This window comes from Schistocerca nitens, chromosome 4 (assembly GCF_023898315.1).
Source record: "Schistocerca nitens isolate TAMUIC-IGC-003100 chromosome 4, iqSchNite1.1, whole genome shotgun sequence".
NCBI lineage: Eukaryota > Metazoa > Arthropoda > Insecta > Orthoptera > Acrididae > Schistocerca > Schistocerca nitens.
This window is the reverse complement of record NC_064617.1, coordinates 286992604-287019498: the sequence shown is the minus strand read 5'-3', so window position 1 is coordinate 287019498 and position 26895 is coordinate 286992604. Positions and strand designations below refer to the sequence as shown.

Genomic DNA, 26895 nt, shown 5'->3' with positions numbered 1-26895 from the left:
TCTATGGATGTGATGGACAGTGGTAGTCTAAGGCAGGATTAGGATTTGAACAGGTTGAGGAGGTTTTTGAGGTGATGTAGTGCATTCTGCTTTAGTTACTGTAAGACAAGAATTTCAGTGTGGGAGATAGAATGAAGGAATTTAGGATTTCAGGAGAATTTTACAGATGGAGAGGAGGTGTTTCAAGGATGTTTGGGCCTGATTTACACTGTCTTTCAGGACTAGGCTGGTGAGGGCTATGGACTGACATAATTTGAACAGATAGAGGTCTTTTTGGAAGGAGAGGTTGCAGCCAGAGTTGGGTAATTTGATAGTGAGGCCATTTGGGGGGATTCGGTGAGCTAGGCAGTAACATAGGAATAGTATGTGAGACTGGGTTCTGGCTAGTGATAGGGAAACTTTTCTGTATTGTTGCAGATGGAAGGAACAAAGATTTATGGTGGGGGACAAAATTGAATAAAAATATGTGGGAAAAACTCAGAATAAGGACAGAACAGATGGAGTATGAGGAAAAAAGGAAACCTAAGGGAGCAGGGCCGATAGTGTAAGACAAAAATGGACTAAAAACAATGTGAAAATGCACTAAGATCAGAGAGAATAATAAAGAAAAAAGATAATAGTGGGTGGGTGGATATAGCTGAAGAGAGATGACAGCAAATTAAATGAATTTGCTGAGGTTAGCACTTGCATGTTGGAATGAGGGAAGAGGGGAGCATTTGATAAGGTAGAAGTTCAACAAGTTTGTGTGGCATAGGAAGATACGAAAAAACATCCAAAATATGTGAGAATGAGGGAAGAATTGTGTTCAGTTTGAAGGTGTAGAATTAACTCATCGGCAGGAAGAAATTTGGGACATGAGATGCTGCACCAACAGCCTATGCGGTCACCAAGTGTAGTGCATGGGACTCAGCCAACTGCCAGATTTGTCCACCAACAAACCCTGCCAACAGATCCAACAGGACCTCCAGTCTCTCCTTAAATTATTAGGTCCATCCCAGAACCTTTCCTCTGAGTCTGTTTCTCTGCTCATTCCTGCAACTCCTTACACTCCTACCTAATACATGGTTCCTAAAGTCCATAAACCCAACCACATTGGATGTCACATTGTGGCTGGTTTTAGGTCTCCCACTGAGAGAATCTCTGCTCTTGTGGACCAACACCTTCAGCCTTTTACCCAGAACCTCCTCCCCCCCCCTCCCCGCCCCGCCCTTATATAGAAGATACAACCGTTTCCTCCACCAACTCTCCACAGTTCTTGTTTCTTTGCCACACTGTGCTTGCTCAGTACATTTGATTTTACCTCCCTCTACCCCAACATCCCCAATGCCCATGGTCTTGGCATTACTGAACACTACCTTTTGCAACATCTGGTTGACTCCAAACCTATTACCTTCTTCCCGCTTACCATGACCAACTATACAGTGACCCATAATTACTTCTCCTTGCAAGTGTCACCTTTAAAGAAATCTGTGATACAGCAATGAGTACACACATGGCACCATCCTATGTGAACCTACTCGTGGACCATTTAGAGAAATCCTTCCTAACCACCCAGAATCCCAAACCCTTCACCTGGTTCAGATTCACTGATGACATCTTCATGATCGGGATTGAGGGTAAGGACACCCTATCCACATTCCACAGAAATTAAACTACTTCTCTCCCATTCACTTCACCTGGTCCACCTCAAATCAGCAAGTCACCTTGCTCGATGTTAACCTCCATCTCAAGTATGGCTACATCGGTACCTCGGTCCACATCGAACCTACCAACCACCAGCAGTACCTCCAGTTCGATAGTGGCCACCCATTCCATAACAAGAAGCCCCTTACGCACAGCTTAGCCAAATGTAGTCACAACATCTGCAGTGATGAGCAGTCCAAATACATCAATGGACTCAGTGAGGAAAAGACTGGACTCACTGAGGACTTCACAGACCGAAATTTTCCACCCAACCGTGTACAGAAGTAGATCTCTGTCTCTCCAGTCACCTATCTCTTCCAACATACACAACATTTGGCCACAAAGGAGCAGTCTCCTCATGCCTCAGCAGCAGTCAGGACTGGAGCACATTCTCCACCATGGTTTCGACTACCTCTCGTCATGCCCTGAAATGAGGAATAGTCTATAATACACTATGCTTCCAACTTCTCTCAAAGTGGTATCTGCCACCCACCAAAACTATGTAATATCCTTGACCATCCCTACTCCACCCCTGTCCCCAAACCCATTCCTCTTGGCTTGTATCCCTGCTATAGACTTATATGCAATATTTGTTCCTCCCACTACCACCTACTCCAGTCTGGTCACAGGCATTTACTATTCTGTCAGAAGCAGGGCTACCTGTGAAAACAGTCATGTTATCTACACTAAGCTGCAATCACTGAGATGCTTTCTACATGGGCGTGATGACTAGCAAGCTATCTGTCCATATGAATGACCGCCGACAAATTGAGGCCAAGAGACAGCTGGGCCACCCAGTTTCTGGACATGTTGCCCAATACAATTTGTTTCTCTTCAATGACTCGTAGACAGCCTGCATTATCTATATCGTTCCTACTAACATTAGTTTTTCTGAATTGTGCAGGTGGGAACTCTCCCTAAAATATATCCATGTCCCCATAACCCCTCTTGCGTCAACCTTTTCTAGTCCCTGTCCTCCATTTACATATCCACTTCCCTGTTCCGACTCCAGTGCAACCCAACATTCTATTCCACCAAAGCACACACAATCCTGTTCCCCTATTCTCCTTTTCTGACCCTCCCCCCCCCCCCCCCTCCCTCCTGCTGTCTGTCCTGTTCTCAACATGCCTTACGTACATGCATGCTCCCACAAGGCACTATATGCCTTTCCCCACCCACCCTGCTATCCTCTCTCCCCATCCCATGCTTCCTCCTTACCTCCATGATCAAATATCTGCTCCCATTAGGTGCAGTAATAGCTCTGTGAAGCCACAGTGGCCAGAGACAGTATTCATGTGTGTGTGAGTAATATTTGTGTGAATGTGTTTTGTTTTCTACTTTAGAAGAAGGGCTTTTAGCCAGGAACAATTTGGTTACAAGACATATTGCTATCTTGGATCCTTACAGTCCTTCGCTGGTTTCATCTGCCTCTATATATGTGGATATTCAACAGTTAACACTTAATTACTTGACAGAAGGTTCATATAAACTTTTCCAGACTATTTCTCAACTATCCCACTCTCGAATTTCAAACAGAAAAAATGAACACCTATACGAATCTATGTGAGCTATGATTTCTCTTATTTTATTACAATGGTTGTTTCTCCCTATGTAGATAGGAGTCAACAAAATATTTTGACTTTTGGAGAAGAAAGTTTGTGACTGAAATTTCTTAAAAGATCTCACTACAGTGCAAAATTTCTTTGTTTTCATGATTGTGGCTCAAGTCACATAATATGTCTGTAACACTCTATTTTGTATTTTGCAATAATACAAAACAAACTACCATTCTTTGAAATTTTTTATGTCCTTGATCGGTCTTATCTGGTAAGGACCCATTACTGTGCCACAGTATGCCAGAAGGGGCAGACAATGTAGTTTAGGCAGAGTACATAGTAGATTTGTTGCATCTTATAAGTGTTCTGCCAATGAAAGGTTGTCTTTGGTTCACTTTTCCCGCAGTATTTTCTATGTGATGGCTTCAATTTAAGTTGTTTGTATTTTAGTCCAACTGCTTCTGTAGCTGAGTGGTTTGCATCATTGCTTTTAGTGTGGAAGGATGTGGGCAAGGTTCCTGATACTGCCTCTGATTTTTGCTTTGGGAGGGAGATGAGGAATGGGATCCACTCAGCCTTGTGAGTACAGATGAGGAGCAGCTTCAATAAAAAAGCAGTTGCATCATCAGCATTCATCTACTGGCAATAATGGCTGGATGTATTGGTGACATGCTGACCACATGCCCCAATGTCATAGACCATTTTTCGTACTGATTTCTAGGCAGCAGTGGGCCAGTTGGAACAGGCCTAAAGCCTAATCAATGAGTGATGGTTATGTTTACATAACTGTAATGCCTGGGTATTTAGTTGAACTAGTAACATTTAAATTTCTATGCTTTATTGTGTAACTGAATTTAAATCTTTCTTTTCATATTAATATAGAGAATCTCACAACTAAGGCAATACTCCATAAACGTGCTGCCTTAGGCATGGATGTGTGTGATGTCCTTAGGTTAGTTAGGTTTAAGTAGTTCTAAGTTCTAGGGAACTGATGATCAAAGAAGTTAACTCCCATAGTGCTCAGAGTCATTTGAACCATAAACGTGCAATTTGATTAGGAGCTTATTGTGAAGAATGGTGTCAAAAGCACTCTAGAAATATGGAATCAATTTGAGATACCCTGTTGATAATGTTCATTGCTTCATGTAAATAAAGAGCCAGTTGTGTTTCACTAGAATGATTTTTCTGAAACCATGTTGTTGTCTTTGAGGTATTTCACAATGTTGGAAAACAGTATATGTTCCAGAATTCTACCAAATATCATTGCCAGTGATATGAGTCTACAATTCAGCATATTACTTCTGTTTCCTTTCTTGTGTATTGGTGGTGTAACTTGTGCAACTCTCCAGTCTTTAGGTACAGACCTTTCGTGTGACTATGATCTCTACATGCTTGTAGTCTGCTAAGATCATGCCTGTCTTCAATGTTGCGTTGACAAAATGTACTACATAATAGGGAACATCTGCTGCGGGAACTGTCAGTATAATCATGCCCCCTGTTTTATTGGAGCTGAGGCAGCAAAGAGAGGCTGTATGGTCTGATCATCATCTCAGTATATGAAATATTTCAGGTGCCACTTGCTGACCAGGAGAATATGTGCAGTGTCAAGTGAATTAACTATTAGTGTAATATTACCAACATGCTATTGCACCGATATTTTAGTATGGCATCCAATTTGCTCATAGCAACCATAGTCAAGTCGTACTGACATGTTGCAAAGCCTTTTGTCTTGTATTTATTATTTCATATTTAACTCAAATCCATCATCTAAGTGTGACATATTTATGAATCCACCCAATGCTTGCTTCTGTGATCAAGTATTGCAGATTGATGTTATTGGGTGGATAGAACTCTTATATGGTTATAGGTTGGTACTGACATGATCTCTACATCTTTGTAGCCTCCTAAGAAGATGCCAAACTTCAGTTTTGTGTGGAATCCTGTAGCAAGGCTTGTAAGTGAAAAGTTAGATGGGTGACAGACACCTTTTGTCACTGTGGTTTCTCTTTGAGAGTGATGATGCCACTGTCTTCAAGGAGAATGGTCAATTTGGAATCAGCTTCAAGATTGTGAATGGGTGCTCTTTTATCTGATGTGTGATTGGCACTGTTAGAAGGGATCTGCCATCAACCTTCCTCACTTCCAACACCATTTCCTGTTAGTTTTGTTGGCAGGAACTGCCATTTCCATGCACTCTGTGTCCTGCATTAATCCTATCCTTAATCTCCACTAGTTCATGTCTTCCACCTGGCTCCACTTCTATTCCTACCTCATATAATGTCTCTCATGTTCCACCATTTTCATAACTACTTCTGTCTGCCATCTTATATTGTCTTATAAGGTTATTAACCTCATCCACACTGTTTTTTCAAGCAGCTGTCTTCTGTGTTGTATCCCCGATGAGCCTACGTCCTATATTCTAGTGTGAGATATGCAGTTGCATCTTTGTGAGTATTCTCTTGTTCCCTGTTCCTATTCTCTGCTGTTGCTGCCATTCCTTTTTCTAGACCTCAGAGCTCCCTTTGTTTTTACCTCTTCTGTGAGTGTCTCCCAAACTTAGTTTAGCATCTGCCTTCCCCACAGCTACATACACATTTTCCCATATAATTGATGGTTGTGACTGAATTCTGTGGCTGATAGCTTATTGAATTATGAAACCACATATTATATTTTTGTGCAATATACTGTATTCATCGGCACTTGTTGCTGATGATCTTCAAGATTCCTACATATCACAACAATTTTTTAACATTGTGACTCCTATGTTTATGCCTGTACCCCAGCTGTGAATAGTGTATACAGATGACATTTACTGGAGAGTTGTTTTTATATGTACAGGGTGTCCATAATTGAAGTTCCAGTTTCAAAACACTGTAGAAAGGAAACCACCGCTTGGAATGACGTCAAATTTGAACAGTATATTGTTGATGCAGGGGAAAAAAAAAAAAAGAAAGAAAGATGGTTCTGTAAGTGTCAGAAGATGCACAGCACACAGCAGTTCCTCTGTTTACATCTGAGACAACTGAAATGATTGTCTCCACAAAGGCTCATGTGCTGCTGGTAAAGCTCTTTTACAAGAACATTGACTGTGTGTGAGTAGGCCTGCACAAGTTCCGGACACTCAAGGTTATGGGGGGGGGGGGGGGGGGGGAAATTGGTTCAAAGTCTGCTATGGGCTGGAGAAAATTATTACAAAATTCGAAACGACAGGTTCTTTTGAAGTGCAGTCTGGCAGAGTGAGTAAAGCACTTGATCCAATGCCTGTCAAAGGTGTGGCCAGAGCATTGCAGGAGGGATCAAGTTGTGTTGTTCAAACAGGCAGTGCACATGGAATTGCCCAAACATTGGGCAAGCCTGTGAGCATGGTGCATAAAATCCAACAAAACATTCTGCATTGCTATCCATACAGAATAACCCATGTTCAGGAGTTGCTTCTTGCTGACCTATCAGCAAGACAAACATTCACTCTGAAATTTCTTGCTCCCATGGGAGTGGACATTGAATCACTAAGAAAAATTCTGTGAACAGGTGAAGCTCATTTACATCTCCAGGACATGTCAGTATGCATTCATTCAGCAAAGGTGACTCTGTGGTGCAGGTTATGGCATTGGTTTCAGGAGATGGATCCTGTGGGTCCTGTTACCTGTACTGTCACCAGTAAATGCTATGAGAGTCTTTTGTTCACCAACGTCATTCCAACTCTTCAGCAGTGTGCATGCATGTGTGGGTAGGAGATGCAAGATGACACTCCTCCACATGTTGCACTGTCAGTTAAGTGGCGACAGCACAGGCATTTATGAAATGCTAGAATTATTTATGAAATGCTAGAATTATCAGCCACTATTTCCATACAGGATGGCTGTCCAGATCACCTGATCCTAGTCCATGTGGCTTCTGGATGTGGTGTTATCTGAAAGCTGTGTTCAGTGCTCCAGTTATGAAAGTAGCGGAACTGAAGGTAAACATTACACAGTGCCTTCTGAACATGACCCCCGAGACACTGATTTGTTGTGGAACATGCTGTTACTCGGTTCCAGCATGTGGCAGAAAATGGTGGAAAGTGTATTGAACATGTCTTGTGCCGGTCTCACAACAATTAGAAACAAATGTCATTTTGCTTTTTATGCAGCTTTTGGTCACAGGACAATTAAAAACTTATTTCTCCCATCCACTGAGGTACTACCTTGCCATGGTTGATAGGCTTACATAACTAACACTGCCACAATTGTTGACTGCTGAACTTGTGCATTTGTGCACGTTGAACAGTGTGGATGATGTAGTTTGCAACTCAAACCGTAGCTGTTATATTCGATTCACATGTCACTTGTAGCCAACCCCATTTATGCTAAGACACTTACAGTGCCATCTGTTGGTAAATTTTTTGTTAAATTATTTTATTCCATGAAATTCCCCCTATGTCTATAATATGCTGTTCAAATTTGGTATCATTCTGAGCACTGGTTCTCTTTCTGCAGCGTTTTGAAACTAGTTATGGACACCGTGTTGTAAATCATATCGTTTCCCTGAGGTACACAGATTGTTCCTTATGGTTTCTATGATTTCTACCATTTAAAAATGACATACTGGGTTCTATTAATTAGTAAGTCTTTAAAAAATTTTACACCTATTCCAGTATTATATAAGAACATATTTAATTAGTAGACAACTGTACAGAACTGCATCGAAGACTTTTGGTGAGCCAAGAAACATGGTATGAATTGGGGCCCTGGTATCTACAATTCCTTGATCTGATCAAGAAACTGAGTGAGGTGTTTCAAGTATTCTGTGCTCCTAATGATATGGCCCCAGTTTCACTGAACATTTCTTGTCTTGTCTTCTGTGGTCTTGTGATTTTTTATTTCCTTCCCATGGTCTATTCTCTATTCCCATTCCTGTTACTAACATCCCACTAGAAATCTCTTACGTTACCCCATCCTTGATAATCTTTTCTACAATTTCCTGCATCCCTTCTCCTTTAATTTCCTCCATTATAATTTTGGTCCCATCCCCACGCTGATAACCACTATAGCCACCCTGTTTAAAGTTCTGCCTGTCATGCTTCTGTAATGGTCAATTTAATTTGTCTGTGAAATTGTTCAGTTGAGTCATCAGGCCCATAAACTAAACCCCACTTTACATTCCATGGTAATCTTTTTTTAATGATAATTTTTGTGGTAATTCATCAGAAGGTCTGGCTAAATGAACTAATCTTCCAAGTTGTTTTTCGAAAAATTCCCTCATGCTCCCACTTCCCTGTCTGTTGTTTGATGCATTTAAAAATTCACTTTTATTTCTAGCTTGTTTTGACATTGGCCAGAATTGGTTCACATTTCTTTTCTCAACTTTACAATAAGACACTGCTGAATTAGTGTTATGATTTTCTCATGACACTGCATCCCATTCAAAAACATCTTTAAAATTTTTTTTTGAACATATCAATCATGCCAGAAACAAACTTAGACTGTGTTGCCCAAGATCAACAGGATGTGATTTTTTTGTCTCCAGGAAAATTTTAATAGGTATGTTGGGCTACGTATCAGTGCAATTACTAGTAACAGTTTCCTGTAATTTAGTGAGTTTTCTGCTAATGTCATGCACTTCACCTTCGCATGTATCTACATTACTACCGGTAATTACTTCTTTTCTACTCCTACAACCTTGGTATTAATTACAGAAATTTGATTATTTGTTTCACATTCCAAAGTTTTGAGTTTCTCTTTGAGGTTCTGTTTAGTTTTACCTATTTCTGATTTCAAAGTTTTACTTTTCTGCATCTATGGACAATTTCAAATTTTTTCACAAATTTTTCAGTTTCATTCATAAGATTTGATTATAAATCTACAATTTTAGTTTTAACTACAGTAACTCTTTCTGTGCTAGTTCAACAGCAGATTTCAATTTGATAAGATTCTGTTTTATCTTCCTGACCTGAAAGCTGTTATTTAAGAATTACATTTCTAATTCTTTATCTGAAACATCAATTTTTGTTGTTCGGTTTACATTTTAATTCACTGATTGAAACATCAGTTTTGCTACCCAGCCCGTGAACACAGTTACCTTTTTAACTGTTGACTCTATTTAATATTTCATCTGTTCCCTTCATAATTAGTTCAACATATTCATTGTCCCATCCTGGAGACTAAATACTATATCCCATTACTATGGTATATTGATAATTTTCACAGGACCACAAAAGTTGAAAATGACTATATCCCATGTTTCCACTTAAAGATGACTTACTAAAGCTCTGATCGTACCCAGAATCATTTACTTTTTCAGTGTCTAACAGCAATTTTTGCTTCATTTTACTGACATAATTTTCTATTTGGTCATTATTAAAAAGAAATAGTATCTCATGACCTAATCACTGCACTACAGTTGCAACAAAATATAAAAAAAATTAAAAACAATGTAATTATCTTTTGCCTTGTGTGGTATTGAGGTCCCAAATTGATTTCCAAACAATCACTCTGTTCAACTTTTTGTGCTTTGTGCATCCATCCTTTCTGCCAGCAGTATAACTCCTTGATTTTCAGATTATTTTGGTTGTCCATGTTACATTTAGTTCTAGGATTTTCAACAAGTAAAAATCTGAAACTTAAGAAAACTACTTGGAGTGCCGATTCCAACATTTTCAGTGGATCTGTGCTTCTTTGCCATATAGTTAATAACTTTTTAAAAATAATAGTCTATATAAGTTTTGGACACACTTGAATTTAATGTCCATTTTAAATAATTGTCAGTGGGTGGTCACTCTTGTATTTTGCTGCAGATGTTTCCTGATAGTGTTTCTGAACATTTTTCACTTTCTTCTAAGAAAATGAAGTACCTAATAGCTGGTGGACTGGCACAATATTTCTGGGGACACATGTTAGAAGAAGAAAGTTCATCATTTTACATATAGAATTTTAAATGAAACTACCAATGTTAAGGATAAAAAAGAACTGTGAGTAAGTGTTGCATGACAACATGTCACCCAAGAACTTTCTTTATCAGCAATGCAGATGGTGAAACATTACTTCAGAAATCATTTTCTGAAGCCAACTTGTCCCTAAATAAATGCCTTATGCCCGTATCAGAAAGACCTAATATCAGTAAAAATATTTAGGCTTTTAGGAAGTGATGTCCAGGAGACTAGAGGCAGATGAACTGTAAACATTGGAAATTGCAACATTCACACAATGTATAATGCCTAAGTAAAGGCTTTAGAATGTTTAGGTGAAGAATCATCCATTATTTTGATGGTTGGCCTGTTTACTGGGAAGAATTTGAAGGAATACAGTCTGAGTGTAACATTCCACATCACAACTTCGTGGGACATACATCAACAAGTTGGCATACTTTAGGACCTGCAACCAACAGTATTTTGAAACAGTGGGATGGTATTCAGTATCACTTTCTTAAGCATATACTTCTAAAAAATAATTCTGCTACTGTTCAGTTCAAATCCTACAGTGCCATTATGATTGCTTAAAAAAACTCCAATGCAAGCAGAATTTCATTTCACAATTTCATCAGCAGAATTATTCAGTATTCTCTCTCAGGCTTCTGCTGAATTGAAGAAGAGACTCAAAAAATCAAGGAGAAGAAAGAATGGAAGAAAGGGAGGTGGAAATCATTCAGGAAATCTTGAGAAAAGAAAATCTAATATGATCACTTCATTTTTGCTAAGATTCCTAGGAAACATAATCCAAAAATATTTTGTTGATCTTTTTCCAGTATTGAAGTGTAGAATGTCAGTAGTTGTAAAAATGTGACGTAGATTTTGTTTGTGAAGTACGATTATCAATAATGGATGACCAATACTGAATTACTAATCAACCTGTGTATATTAATAAATCTGTGTGAAGGAAAAAAATGGCCATAACTCGTCCAGGATCATAATAGAGAAATTTATTATGGTTCTAACCAGCCACGTTGGTAGGGGATTATCGTAAATGAAAACAATTCATTTGTGCTATATCTGTTTATAGAAATAATTTGTCACCTTTTAATCACATTTTTTAAAAATTTTATCAACTATTTTGTCACCTTCTTTAAATGCCACCATGGCTACTCACCCTGGACTCAGGCTGTGAAGAAGAAGAGGAAGAAGAAGAAGAAAAGAATGATGATGCTGAAGATGAAAATTGTATAAATCATTACTGTCTAAACTTCTTCTTCCTGGCTAATGAAGTGCTTGTTAGTACAAACTACCTTGAGGTCCAGGAATGGAATTAATGAAGGAAACTATGAAGCCACTCATGTTTTGGCTACTGTGTGCATTGTATGCATTGGATGTTGTATGTTTAGTCAGAAGGCATTGTAGGTTATACAGGAAAGGGCAAACAATTGCAGTTTCAGAAGGCTAGTGGTCAGTCTCAATGATTCCATGAAATGACAAAATGCTTAAAACATCCAATTGGATACAAAAACACTTAACATGTTCTTATATTTCTCTTTTGTTGAGGCAAATGTACTGCCCATCTCAAGCCATAAATGAAACCATAATTTAGTGTTCTAGAAACAAACTGGTCTAACTATGAATATAAAATGCAAATAGAAACTATTTGCTTGGAGAGGCAAGGACACTATCTTATGGAGTCATTGTGTTTTCATATTTGAAGAAGGTTTGATTGTGATATGAGATAATCATTTCTGAGTAAGATAGTAAGAAATTGAAAAAACAAATGGGAGAAGGCCAGTGGCAGTTCAGAACAATAGGTAGTAAAAACTGAAAGCACACTGTTTGTTGTGCCTAGTACCACTGACCAAACATGATGATTTTGCATAATTTTAAGTCAGAGATACTGAACTGGTATGACCCACTCAATGAGACTGCAGTACAAATGGCAGTAACTTCCTGGTTTCATTCTTTGACATCATTCTAAACAGTCTGGGCATGTACAGATTATTGCCATACTAAAACCTATGGCAGAAAAACATTGGTAAATGAAATGAGCAAATAGATTAGAAATCCCTTTAATGTCTGGTGTAAATATTGACTGCTGTTAATGTTCTTGTTTCATTTTGCACCTTATGGAAACTTAATTTGTTGTGTGTTGTGCAGTTGTGTTGAGTAACTGCTGAGAAGAACTCTAAAGAAATCTCTTCACCTTTTGTGAATAATAGCTGGATTGTGTTAATATGCTATTGCTGTGTTTTAGTTTAACTTCTTGTTGTTTCCCATCTGTGAATTATGTACTAATAGACAGCAGCAATCTGTTCCAGAAACTTTATCCTGAGAATTTGTCTGAAACTGCACAAAAGCTTGACGAAGACGCACTTCAGTTGTGGGAGATCAGAAAGGCAGCAAAGAAACGCCATTTTCGACGTTATGGTTTTTGTGCATATCCATCATTCCTGAATGGTTTTGCCTCTACAAATCTGTCTAACAATGATTTTTACTCAGTTCAGGTAGGATACTCTGAATGTTTGTAAGTGAACTAACTGGAGTTAAGTGTCAATTCTAGCTCTGTTGGTTTCACTTTCCACTAATAATCATAGTTAAATAACACTAAATGTTTGGTTTTTAACATGTTTACAGATGTATTTTTCTTTAGTAAGTGGTAGGTACTATTCAAGCAGACAGGAACATGAAAAGCAAATATGAGTACTGAATCTACAAGGCTTTACAGAGTGGTGATATCGACAGAGTTGAGGTAGAGAGATGAATACAGAACTGTTAAAAAGGAAAGTGCTGAACTGGTGAGAGGACTGGGGGTACAGAAAGTAAGACATGCAAGCAAAATCGAGTAACAAGGATCTAAAATGGACCAAATATAAATGATAAATTCAAATATAGAGATAATTAGAAAAATGTTATGCCAACATGAACAAATAGAATAACCTAAGAGAAAAATATTATAGGGGAAAGAAAGGAGAGGTAGATAAAGGACAGTGACAAGCTAAGGTGCTTACAAAGTTTGATGTACTGGAAGGCTAGTTCTCACCTGTGTTGTTTAAAAGAGTTAGTTCCAGGTGGGCGAGACCTGTTGAAATTGACTGCACTGTACTAAATAGTGTGCCGTACATATTAGTTGCTAGTTTGCCAGAGGACTTATTTGTGTGTGGATTGTTGTTTGGTGATCATGCACTGTAGTTGCAGCAAAGTTGATAGATGACCTGGCTTTTAGTTGAATGTTCTACTCTTGGTGTTGTGGTTTTGTATAAAATATGATAGTTCAAAACTAGAAGAAATGAGATTTCCACATACACTCTTTGATGAGTGTTAAATTTCTGACAGACTGGTTAGGAAGATCACATCACATGATCATTGCTATTTCAGTGATTTGGAGAGAAGCAATAAATCTCACTGCAGAGAGTTCTTTCTGTCTGACAGAAATATTTGGAATCATCAGCGAAAACAACACAAAACAGTTGTGCAATAACCAAATTCCCCATCTGCTGTAAGACCTGTCTGTGCACTGTAGTGAAGAATTACTGGTACCAGCACCTCCTGACAATATGACAGTTAGTGAAGATGAATACAGTGATGAACATGCAAAAGACAAAGGACAACATGTGTACAGTGATATGAACAGTGAATCATCTGCTAAATATTTCATGTGTCAAGTGTAAACTCTGCCTCTGAGCTAAAAAGAAACTATAGATATAAATGTTCTTAACAGCTTTGGGATTGTGATTATTAGGTGGAATTAACTGTTAAGTTAAATGTTTAAATAAATTTTGTTTACACATGAGATTTGGAGATCCTGACTTTCTGAATGAGGCATCGGAATGATTGCATCACAACTCAGAAAAATGGAGTTGCGCACCTGAGCAGTAAAATGCATCATACGTAACTTTTTATGTCAACCATGCTGTGCAGAATAACTTGTGACCACTGCATCACATAATCAATGCATATCATGACAGGTGCTGACTTACCAGCATCAGATATGATCCTTAGCCCAATTGCAGTGAAATCCCTGGATAATGCAGTACTGTGGTTCACCCAACATAAGAGCCAATTTGTGCTATGTGCGGACTTCTGGGATTGTAGTTTTTGAATCCAGTATGGCACACAGCTTTATCACTTAGGTTCACATCACAAACTTCTTCTCCATAGTACATCAGCTACTCGCTAGTATTAAAAATTATTTTATTTATGGTGTCTAACAATATTATGAAAAGGATAGTTGCTGTTCGCCATATAGCAGAGATGCTGAGTTGCAGATAAGCACCACAAATATACTATCAGAAAATGAGTTTTCAGCCAGCAAGGCCTTTGTCGGAGATAGAATGTACACACACACACACACACACACACACATGCAAACACAAATCACACACTCATGATTGCAGACTGCAATCGTGTGTGTGAGTTGTGTTTGCAAAAGTGTGTATGTGTGTAAGTTCTATCTCTGATGAAGGTCTTGATGGCTGAAAGCTCATTTTCTGACAGTTTTTTGTTGTGCCTACCTCGATCTCAGCATCTCCATTATATGGTCAGTAGCAACTATCCTTTTCATAATATTGTTACATTCCATCCTGTATTTTCCAATTGTTTTATTCATGGTATGTGATATCAGCTAAAAGAGATGTATGGAAATCAATAACCTACTTAATATGCAGGAAAGCAGCTACTTTTCCTTGTATGTCAATAACTGCTTAATCTCTCTAGCTCACATCCCACATGTATGTATGAAATTAATTATTTATTTATTTAAATTATTGATGCTTATTTTGTAGAAACATTAGCAATTACATAATTCAACAGTCTGATAATTCACAAAAATATTAGGCAATAATATAATGCATCAACTGGTTTTTCATTGCTGTTTTAGTCATAATTTCTTGATAGAAATAATGATGTTGGTGATGATGATGATGATGATGATGATGATGATGATGATGATGATGATGATGATGTTGCTGGTGACCTATGAAGAAGCTGTGAATATTGTAATTATTTTGTAGAAACATTAGCAATTACATAATTCAACAGTCTGATAATTCACAAAAATATTAGGCAATAATATAATGCATCAACTGGTTTTTCATTGCTGTTTTAGTCATAATTTCTTGATAGAAATAATGATGTTGGTGATGATGATGATGATGATGATGATGATGATGATGATGATGATGTTGCTGGTGACCTATGAAGAAGCTGTGAATATTGTAATTATTTTGTAGAAACATTAGCAATTACATAATTCAACAGTCTGATAATTCACAAAAATATTAGGCAATAATATAATGCATCAACTGGTTTTTCATTGCTGTTTTAGTCATAATTTCTTGATAGAAATAATGATGTTGGTGATGATGATGATGATGATGATGATGATGATGATGTTGATGGTGACCTATGAAGAAGCTGTGAATATTGTAAATATTCAAATACTGTGTCATTTTATGGGAATACTTTACACGCCTTGGTGATTGAGTTGCTGAAGCTGAGGCTAGTAATCTGCAGGTCTGAAATTCAATCTTTTCTTAGTCCTAGAATATTTTCTACTGTTTAAAATTACTTCAGTCTGTGTAGATGAAACTTGTGGAGCCATTCCTTCTTACAAAGGGTGCATTAATTTACACATTGAAGGAAGGCAAGTAAATACAGCTTCAACAGCACTGTGCTTGGTACATTGATCTCTAAGCCAATCTGTACTTGCTTTTATGAAGAAGCCATTATAATCTAGTGTGTTGGAGAAATGTTTAAGGCACTATATTTACATTTGGTAGTAGTGTGACTCAGATCATCATTGAGAAGGTTATAAATGGTCTTTCTGACCATGACTGGCAGAGGCTTACATTTAAGAGTTGTAATATCCCTCCAAGGGACACTAGATTATGTTGGGAAACTAATAAGAATTAATAATGAAGCTTTTCAGGAGTTCAAATCATGCTTTGAAGCAACTGACAGGAGGCTAGTATATTTTGCAAAAAAGGCTTACTCAGAATACAATTTATTCAAGACTGAGACAATAACAATTTTTGAAAGTGTATTTCCTAAAATAACATACAGAATCCAACCATTACAGCCTGTTAAAAAACAGTGGCTTCCTAAGGGCATAAAATTACTCTGTCCAGCTCTACAAAGAATTCTACAAAACCTGTATTGTTAAGGCATATAGCTTCTGTTGTAAAATTCTAGCCACATTGCCCATATGAAAATCAAAGGGACCTTTGGAGAAAAGAGAAGCAGGTGTCAGAATATCAGGAGCTCATATGGAAGGTAGTAAAAGCAAAGAAAGAAAAGTGAAAGATGAAGGAATATATGGAGACGCTATACGAGGGAAATAAACTGGAAGGCAATATTACAGAAAGGAAATTGAAAGTACACTCCTGGAAATGGAAAAAAAGAACACATTAACACCGGTGTGTCAGACCCACCATACTTGCTCCGGACACTGCGAGAGGGCTGTACAAGCAATGATCACACGCACGGCACAGCGGACACACCAGGAACCGCGGTGTTGGCCGTCGAATGGCGCTAGCTGCGCAGCATTTGTGCACCGCCGCCGTCAGTGTCAGCCAGTTTGCCGTGGCATACGGAGCTCCATCGCAGTCTTTAACACTGGTAGCATGCCGCGACAGCGTGGACGTGAACCGTATGTGCAGTTGACGGACTTTGAGCGAGGGCGTATAGTGGGCATGCGGGAGGCCGGGTGGACGTACCGCCGAATTGCTCAACACGTGGGGCGTGAGGTCTCCACAGTATATCGATGTTGTCGCCAGTGGTCGGCGGAAGGTGCACGTGCCCGTCGACCTGGGACCGGACCGCAGCGACGCACGGATGCACGCCAAGACCATAGGATCCTACGCAGTGCCGTAGGGGACCGCACCGCCACTTCCCAGCAAATTAGGGACACTGTTGCTCCTGGGGTATCGGCGAGGACCATTCGCAACCGTCTCCATGAAGCTGGGCTACGGTCCCGCACACCGTTAGGCCGTCTTCCGCTCACGCCCCAACATCGTGCAGGCCGCCTCCAGTGGTGTCGCGACAGGCGTGAATGGAGGGACGAATGGAGACGTGTCGTCTTCAGCGATGAGAGTCGCTTCTGCCTTGGTGCCAATGATGGTCGTATGCGTGTTTGGCTCCGTGCAGGTGAGCGTCACAATCAGGACTGCATACGACCGAGGCACACAGGGCCAACACCCGGCATCATGGTGTGGGGAGCGATCTCCTACACTGGCCGTACACCAGTGGTGATCGTCGAGGGGACACTGAATAGTGCACGGTACATCCAAACCGTCATCGAACCCATCGTTCTACCATTCCTAGACCGGCAAGGGAACTTGCTGTTCCAACAGGACAATGCATGTCCGCATGTATCCCGTGCCACCCAACGTGCTCTAGAAGGTGTAAGTCAACTACCCTGGCCAGCAAGATCTCCGGATCTGTCCCCCATTGAGCATGTTTGGGACTGGATGAAGCGTCGTCTCACGCGTTCTGCACGTCCAGCACGAACGCTGGTCCAACTGAGGCGCCAGGTGGAAATGGCATGGCAAGCCGTTCCACAGGACTACATCCAGCATCTCTACGATCGTCTCCATGGGAGAATAGCAGCCTGCATTGCTGCGAAAGGTGGATATACACTGTACTAGTGCCGACATTGTGCATGCTCTGTTGCCTGTGTCTATGTGCCTGTGGTTCTGTCAGTGTGATCATGTGATGTATCTGACCCCAGGAATGTGTCAATAAAGTTTCCCCTTCCTGGGACAATGAATTCACGGTGTTCTTATTTCAATTTCCAGGAGTGTAGATGAGGATAAGACAAGACTTAATACTATGAGAAAAATTTGACAGAGCACTGAAAAACATAAATTGAGAAACAAGGCCCCTGGAGTAGACAACATTCCTTCAGAATTATTGATATCCTTGGGAGAACAAACCGTGACTAAACTATTTCACCTGGTGTGCAGTATGTGTGACAGCTGAAATACCCTCAGTCTTCAAGAAGAATATAATAATTTCACTTCCAAAGAAAGCAGGTGTGACAGGTGTGAATATTATCAAACTATCAGCAATGTAGGTAAAGACACATTGCTCCTTACTGTAATCAAATAGCAGACAGGCACAATTAAAAGTAACGTATGTAAAGCTATTGGCCATAGCCTTCGTCAGTAAAAGAGACACACACCATTCACAAACACAAGCAAGCACTCCTCACGCACACACGACTGCCAACTCCAGCATCTCAGGCTGGACTGCATGAGATGCAAGCAGCAATCTGGAGAGGGCAGGGAAGGGGAAGGGATAGTACTGTGCAGGTGGGGAGATATATTAGTGTTTGTCTCTCTCCCCACACATACACTACTATCCTTTGCCCTCCCCTTCCCCCTCCAGATTGCTGCTTGCATCCCATGTGACAGTTTCATTCCGGCCTGAGATGCTAAAGTTGACAGTTGTGTGTGCCTGAGGTATTCTTGCTTGTGTATGTGAATGGTGTGTGTCTCCTTTATTGATGAATGCTATGGCTGAAAGCTTTGTGTAAGTGTCTTTTAATTGTGCTTGTCAGCAACTTGACATGTCTTCTTTATGATAAGTAGCAATCTGTCTTTTTCTTCATTGTTGATATTCCTACCTGCAGTTTCCATTGTTTGATTATCAAACTATCAGTTTGATAAGACTTGATTGCAAAATATTGACATGAATTATTTACAGAAGAATGTAAAAAAACTGGAGCATGCAACTTATCTTCTAAGATAAGTTAAACAAAGGCAAATCAGTGTTTATAATATTTGACTTAGAGATAGCTTTTGACAATGTTGACATGAATACACTCTCGGAATTCCTGAAGGATAAAATACTGAAAGCGGAAGATTATTTGCGACGTTTACAGAAATCAGACTACAGTCATAATATTAAGGATACGAAATGGAAGCAGTATTTGAGAAGGGAGTGAGACAGTGTTGTAGCCTATCCCTAGTGTTACTCAATCTGTACATTGAGCAGTCAGTAAAGGAAACCAAACAAAAGATTGGAGAAAGAATTTTTAGTTCACTGATAAGAAATAAAAATTTCAAAGTTTGTTGATAACACTGTAATTCTGTCAGAGACAGCAAAGGATTTGGAAGAGCAGTTGGAATGCATGGGCAGTGTCTTAAAAGGAGATATTCAACGAAAGAAAACTATGGTAATGGAATGTAGCTGAATTTCAGTCAGGTGATGCTGAGGGAATTAGAGTAGTAAATGAGATGCTAAAAGCAGTAGATGAGTTTTACTCTTTGGACAGCAAAATAACTGAGAAATTTGTTCACATAAAACTTATATTTAATTGATAGGAAGTCTTTTCTGAAGGTATTTGTCTGGAGTGTGCCTTGTTTGCACATGAAAGAGAATAATAAGCAGTCAAGACAGGAAGAAAATAGGTTTTTGAAGTTTGGCCTTACAGGAGAATGCTGAAGAATAGTTGAGTAGACTGCATTACTTATGAGGCACTACTGAATAGAATTGGGGACAAATGTAAAGCAGAGGTGTAGCACTACTCCTGTATAAGAAATGGGAAAAAGAAATTACAGCTTACACAAACATAAGAGAAAGAATACAGTGAGACTTAAACTAAGAAGAATGACCACTACCTTTATAGGCATACATGCACCAGAAGAAAGAAAAAAGGATGAGTCTAGACCCTTCTACGAAGAACTGCAGAAGGCTGAACAGATACAGTGCAACTGATCAGATTATTATGGTGGGTGGTTCCAATATCAGAATAGGAAACATCCTTATAACGAATATTATAGAGCCATCTGCTGAACTGGAATCTAAAGTAATTGGAAAATACTATGAGATTGTGTGTCTTACAATAATCTAAAACTAACAAACTCACTTTTTTTTAAGAAAAGAGATACTTAGGCTAGTAGAGGTCTTAGATCAATGATTGACTGCAGTTTGGTAAATGATAAGCTAGTGGTGAAGTAATAGATTGGATAGCTATATTTGGGGAGATGGAAAATGCTTAATAAATGTTTGAATAATTAGAAGAACTGATTGGAAAGAATAGTTGAAAGAAATTTGAAGGTAATTTATGAATATGTACACAATCCTGGGTGAACTTTAACGGATACCAATATCAACAGACCTTCAGTATCAATACATTTAAGGTCAATATTCATAATTTGCTTTACGTACTGCTTCACATTAATTCCATTCTGTTTAGTCTTGATTTTGACAATGTTGTTGCTGAATCGTTCCTCCAGGTTATTGCGTAAATTCTTCTTGTCTGCTCCGAACCCATCAATGCAGGCTCTTGGCAGTGAAGATACATCTTTTTCGGTGTCTATAACCCATTCAGTTTACATATAGCTTACATATAAGAAAAGAAAAAAGCGAAAAAATAATATTATTCAATACAAAATACGAGCTTTTCTAGAGTTTAGATATAGGATCAAATCATTTTTTAATCATTTCTGGAGTAGATATTTTTACAAAATGGAAGAAAAGACAAAACAAAAACATAACCAACAAAATCAACATGTTTATTAAGTATACTGGCTTGGAAAGCATAACATCAAATATCTTTACCAAAGCAGATTATTAAAGAGTTAGGAAACTTGCAAACCAAAGGTAATATAGTAGAAGAATGGCAAAAATCTAATTAATGTGGTATGTAGAGTATCAGGAGAAGCTCTCAGTACAAAGCAAAAAATAAGGAAAAGAAAAGGCCTAAAAATTTGGGGATGTGACGAAATCTGTTCAAGAAAAACAGGATGTTTGTATAAAATACTTAAACAACCCCACAGCTGAGATGAAGGAGAGAAAAATATTGCTAAATGTATTGCAAGAAAAGCGTACTGGGAACATGAAATAGACTTATTTCTAATATCAAGAATGATGTTTACTGGGGACAGCGAATTGCTTATAAGGTTTTAAGAACTTTAAACACAACAGAAAAACAGTAGATACAAATAAACAATATTGAACAAGAACAGTGGATAAATTATTGCAAAGGGCTATAGTATGATAATACAGGACAAGAAACTAGAATTGAACCAATCTATGGTAAGGAATTAGATGAAATACATTGTGATGTAGTGACATCTGCCTTACCATCACTTAATGATAAAAAAATGACAGGAAGACATGGTATTAATGCTGAATTGCTAAAATATGGTGGAATGATGCTACGCCTGTGACTGCCACAGCTCTTAAATGACTTTTGTAATGGCAAGAATATAGACAAAGACTGGAATATTGCAGAGGAATAAGTTTACTGGACATGCTAAGACTCTAAGTGCAAGACTAAAAAATATAGCAGAAGTAGTACTGAACAAGGAACAAATACAAAAACATAAAGAATGTAATAAAGCAACACACAATCCTTTTATTGATTCGAATAAAGCTTTAGACAGTACCAGTAGACAGAAACTTTGGAAAGTAAGTGTGAACCACACATCTCCGAAACACCTAATAAATGCAATGAGAAGTTTATATCAGAACAAAAATATCACTTTAGATCTCAACTGAAAAATGACTGAGATACCAATGGACAAAGGAGTGCAACAAGCCTGCTCTATCTCCTCATGTTCAACATTTACATAAATGAAATAATGCACATGTAGAAAATCCAAATTCAGTTTTTTTAAATAAAGTACTATGTGCCGAAGATGCAGTGATACTAGCAAATAAAGAAAATGACCTTCAGAAAGGAATTTACTTACTGAAATAAATAAGTGCACAATTTGGTACAGAGATTCCAACAAAAAAACAAAGGCAATGGCCTTCATGGGGTAATAACAAATTAGAAGCAAAATATTGATAGACTGTAAGATTTTAGAACAATTAAACCACTTCTGTTACCTAGGATATGACGTGTTATATGACTGTAGCAAAAGTATAGAAATTAAGTTTTGTAAGGTTTGTGGTACAATAAACAGAAACCTGAAAAACAAAACTAGGAGAGATACCCAAATTACACAAAACTGTTGCAGTTCCCACACTGCTGTATGGGAGTGAGATATGGATGATTACCAAAAAGCAAGAAAACTATATTTAGGCACAAAAATGAAATACACAAGAAGAATTAAAGCTTGCACAATAGAAGGCAGACTAAGGAATCAAGACATTAGAGAAGAACTAAACATTTATAGGACAAATGATAAAGTTATAGATTACAGATTGAAACAGAATGAACACTTAAAAGAATGGAGAGTGAGAGACTTTCCATAGTGTTGACAGAAGTCATGGGATAGCGATATGCACATATACCGATGGTGGTAGTATTGCATACACATGGTATAAAAGGTTAGTGCTTAGGTGGAGCTGTCATTTGTACTCAGGTGATTCATGTGAAAAGGTGCCCGATGTGATTACAGCTGCACAACAGGAATTAACAGACTTTGAACACAGAATGGTAGTTGAAGCTAGACGCACAGGACATTCCATTTTGGAAATCATTAGGGAATTCAATATTCTAAGATTCACAGTGTCAAGAGTGTGCTGAGAACACCAAATTTCAGGCATTATCTCTCACCATGGACAACAAAATGGGCAACAGCTTTCACTTAATGACCAAGAGCAGCAATGTATGTGTAGAGTTGTCAGTGCTAATATGTAAGTAACACTGCATGAAATAAATGCAGAAATTAATGTGAGACATGCAATGAATGTATCCTTTGGGACAGTGTGGCAAAATCTGGTGTTAATGGGCTATGGCAGCAGATGTCTGACGCGAGTGCCTTTGTTAACAGCGTGTTATCGCCTGCAGTGCCTCTCCTGGACTCATGACCATATCAGTTGGGCCCTAGAAGACTGGAAAACTGTGGTGTGGGCAGATGAGTCCTGATCTCAGTCAGAAAGACCTGATGGTAGGGTTTGAGTGTGAGTGTGGTGCCGACCCCACAAAGCCATGGGTCCAAGTCGTCAAAAAAGCACTGTGCAAGCTGGCTGTGGCTCCATAATGGTGTGGGATGTGTTTACATGGAATAGCCTGGGTCCTTTAGTCAAACTAAACCTATCATTGACTGGAAAAGATTATGTTCAGCTACTTTGAGACCATTTGCAGCCATCCATGGACTTCATATTTCCAAACAATGATGACATTTTTGTGGATGACAATGTGCCTTGTCACCAACCGGGCCACCGTTGATAGTGACTGGTTTGAAAAACATTGTGGACAATTCAAGTGAACAATTTGTCAATTCAGGTCACCCAACATGAATCCCATTGAATGTTTACGGGACAAAATTGAGATGTCAGTTCACGCACAAAATGCTGCACTTTCAACACTTTCAGAGTTATGGACGGCTATAGAGGCAGTATGGCTCAGTGTTTCTACAGGGGCTTCCAACGACTTGTTGAGTCCATGTCACATAAAGTTGGTGCACTATGTTGGGCAAAATACATGATATTGAGAGGTATCCCATGATTTTTATCACCTCAGTGTTAAATGTCAAGGCAGAAGAGGTAGCCGAAGGCCCTGGCAAAGATGGGCACCATAACAGACAGTTTTCCTAACACCTGAAGAGAAGAAGAACAAGAAGAAGATGAAGAAGAAGTAATTTGTGCCACAGTATTTCTTAGAGAAGGAGTCAGTTGATAGGACACAGTCTGAGACATCAAGGAATTGCCAGTTTAGTTGGTCCTATTGGAGGGAAGTGTGGGGTTCAAAATTGTAGACAGAGATCATGAGATGAATACAATAAGAAGATTCAGATGCACGCAGATTATAGTACAGTGAAACCCCACTTTTACACTTTTCAAGGGACTTAAAAATGGTGTAAAAAGCAGGAAAATGTAAAATATGGGAAATAACATTTTAAGCTGTAAAAGTTATTATAGGATACCCCCTTGCACTTTATGTATGATATATGTACATAATAGGCATCAAAAGACTTGTCAGGGACTTGTTTATTATCTAATGAAAGTGTGTTCTCTAATAAAAATCACTGATGTAACTGGAACTGATAACTGTCTGGGAAGTAGGAACATTTGACTGAGTTTTATATGTCATAATCGATGTTTTTGAAAGCCTGCAGCTGTCATTCATTATTTAAATAATGAAATACTGCACTAGTTACGTATTTTTTTCATGCTTAGCATGATGCGTTTCGAGAATTTTTTCTTGTTGTCAAGTGCAAATATGTACATAAGTATTTTGTGTGGTGTTTGAATATGTGCTATTCTGTCTCTCTTGCACTGTAGTCATCTTTTGAGGTTATTGGGTACTGTACCTCATCATTTATGTAGAAAACCACAGACACATGCAATCTATCACATTATTTGTTTGTGCAACATCACAAAAAATACACATGTAAATATTGCACTTGGTAATGACAATAAATTCTCAAAACACAATTTGCTCAGCATGAATAAAATACATAACTAGTGCTATGTTCAAACCAAAAACATTTGAGCAATGCAAAGTGAATGATGGTGTCAATTAGAGCTCCAAGTGGCCATATGTCGAAACACGCTAAATATGGTTCAACAAAGGTGTACTGATGATCACAACAATCACGAAACTGTGTTTGTGCAGTAGAGACAGTTTGGAAATGGTCGTGATTGGTGGTCATGATATCGTCATTCAAATGAATCTAGTTACTCCCATCAGCCACCACTCCAAGCAGAGCTCAGCAGCTGGGGTAAGTATGGCATAAATTGTTCCAAATTTTACATGATTAACAGCTCAAATCCACTGGGTAGAGTGCCCTGGTGTCAAGAAACTTAACCATGTAATATTTGTAAACACTACTGGATGGTCAACATCATGCCAGCATCATTTTTTGTCCAGTGCGTAAATAGCAGGAAAATTGTAAATACGTTGATGCAAAATCAGGTTCAAATTAACATTGTGGGCATAGGAAATTTGATGGGACCAATAAAAAAATACATTATAGGCTCACTGAAAAGTAAAACCTCTTTCGGCATACATAATATTTCCAACAAAATGTTGAAGGCCTGCTGTAATCAAATATTTATTGTTTTGGCACATATGGGGATCATACATAAATGCAGTTTCCCTATTATTATTTTTTCAAGATACATATGTAGTTGGTAATATAATGCATCCAAGACAGAACTATGATGTAACAATCATTTGATTGGCAGAAAAGTCTTGAGTGAGGTCAACAATACTACGGAAGTGGCTGAAAATTGTGGATTTTACTCTTTCCCCTGCTGACATTGGAGTTTGTTCAATAAGAAAGTTTGTTAATGGACAAAACATAGTGCCAGTCGAAATTTACCACCAGCTCTGTCAGGTGTATGGGCTGAAGGTCATCAGCAAACAAATGGTGCATTTGTTGTGTAGGCAGTTTTTGGAATGTTCTCAAAGTGTCCATATTGAAGAGAGTAATGCATGACCAACCAGCCTTGGAGCTGATGGAACAGCGAATTATAGAGAACCATCACCCCTGATCTTATTAACAGAAATTTTCATCTTTTATCGCACCTCGAGAAATTCTTGTTCTCTGTCACATGATGTCATGACTGTCATTTGATGTTTCCATTGCCAGGTGGCAGCCCTTCTGCAACACAGGAATACAAAAGTTGACCACATTATATGACAAATGCCACTGTTCTGGTAGTAATAATGTCAGAAAAACAGCTAAAACATTACTGTGTCTCTTGGAAATAAAGTTTTCAACGTAACAATGTTTTCGTTTTTTACAAAAATAAAGGGAAACTTAATCTCTGGATTACCTTCGTATTTGTTTCACAAAGAGGAAAGTATGCTGTTGATAGACCTCTTTATAAAACTGGTGATGCTACAAGTTTCTCAAACTATCATCCCATCGCACTTTTAACAAGATTTTCTGAATATTTTGAGAATTGTATATGTGTGAGAGGATACTGGCTATCTTCAGAAAGCTAAATATTATTAACTGTTGACATTTTGATTTTCAAAGAGGGATTTCTACATTTCAATCAATCTTCTCATTCACCAATGATGGGCTGGAATTTTGAAATACTAAAAAGTGGTCAGTCGGTGTCTTTTCTGATCTCTCAAGGGTCTTTGATTATGTAGATCATAAGATGCTTGTAAAACAGGCCAGGCAATGTTGAATCACCTGCCTGGTAGATAACTAGTTAAAATTATACCTTGAAGACAGAAGATAGTTATAGATGTCTCAAATGGTGTATCAAAAGATGGCTTGGTCTCTGATTGGGTATAATAAAATATGGAGCCCTTCAGCATTTTATACTCTTTCAGCTCTTGCCTTTCCAAATATACACGACACGACAAAAAATGTATAGCACTCAGAAAGGCAGGATGAAGCAAAATGAAACTTCATGGATTGAGAGGATACGTGAAGCTAATTTAGTGATCATACAATTGAGTCAAATTTATAAATAACTTGTCAGTATGAGCCCACTTTTTAAAACATTGCATCCCATCTGGCATTGACACAAGTACTGATTCAGTTGGAAAGTGTGTCATAAAGCCTCTCTGGAGGCAAGTTGGCTGGCAAATATTGTAACTGGTCCTTGATATCACACTGGCACAGGGATGGAATTCATGTCCAAGCTGTCCCTGCGTGTGTTCTGTTGGTGACAGATCAGGAGATCTAGCTGGACATGGGAGTACATCAACACCACACACACAGTTTATAGAGAAATGTGCCATGTGTGGATGAGCATAAGCATGTTGTAAAATGACACCACAATACAGTTTCATGAGAGAAACATTGAAAGAATGGGTCCACCATTCACCAGCAGTCCATGCTTTCCATTCACAACACTACTTCAAAAGCAGCCATTTGTGTTGTGGTGCTAAAAATAGTG

General features: G+C 38.5%; 1 protein-coding gene across 1 annotated transcript in view; it reads left to right on the top strand.

Annotated features, from left to right (window-relative positions):
- Window positions 1-26895, top strand: part of LOC126252254 (uncharacterized) — a 279447-nt gene that overhangs the window by 126139 nt on the left and 126413 nt on the right. The window contains exon 5 of the mRNA XM_049953128.1: window positions 12437-12635. Within this exon, the coding sequence (XP_049809085.1) occupies window positions 12437-12635 (199 nt within the window). The remainder of the gene's footprint in view (window positions 1-12436; window positions 12636-26895) is intronic.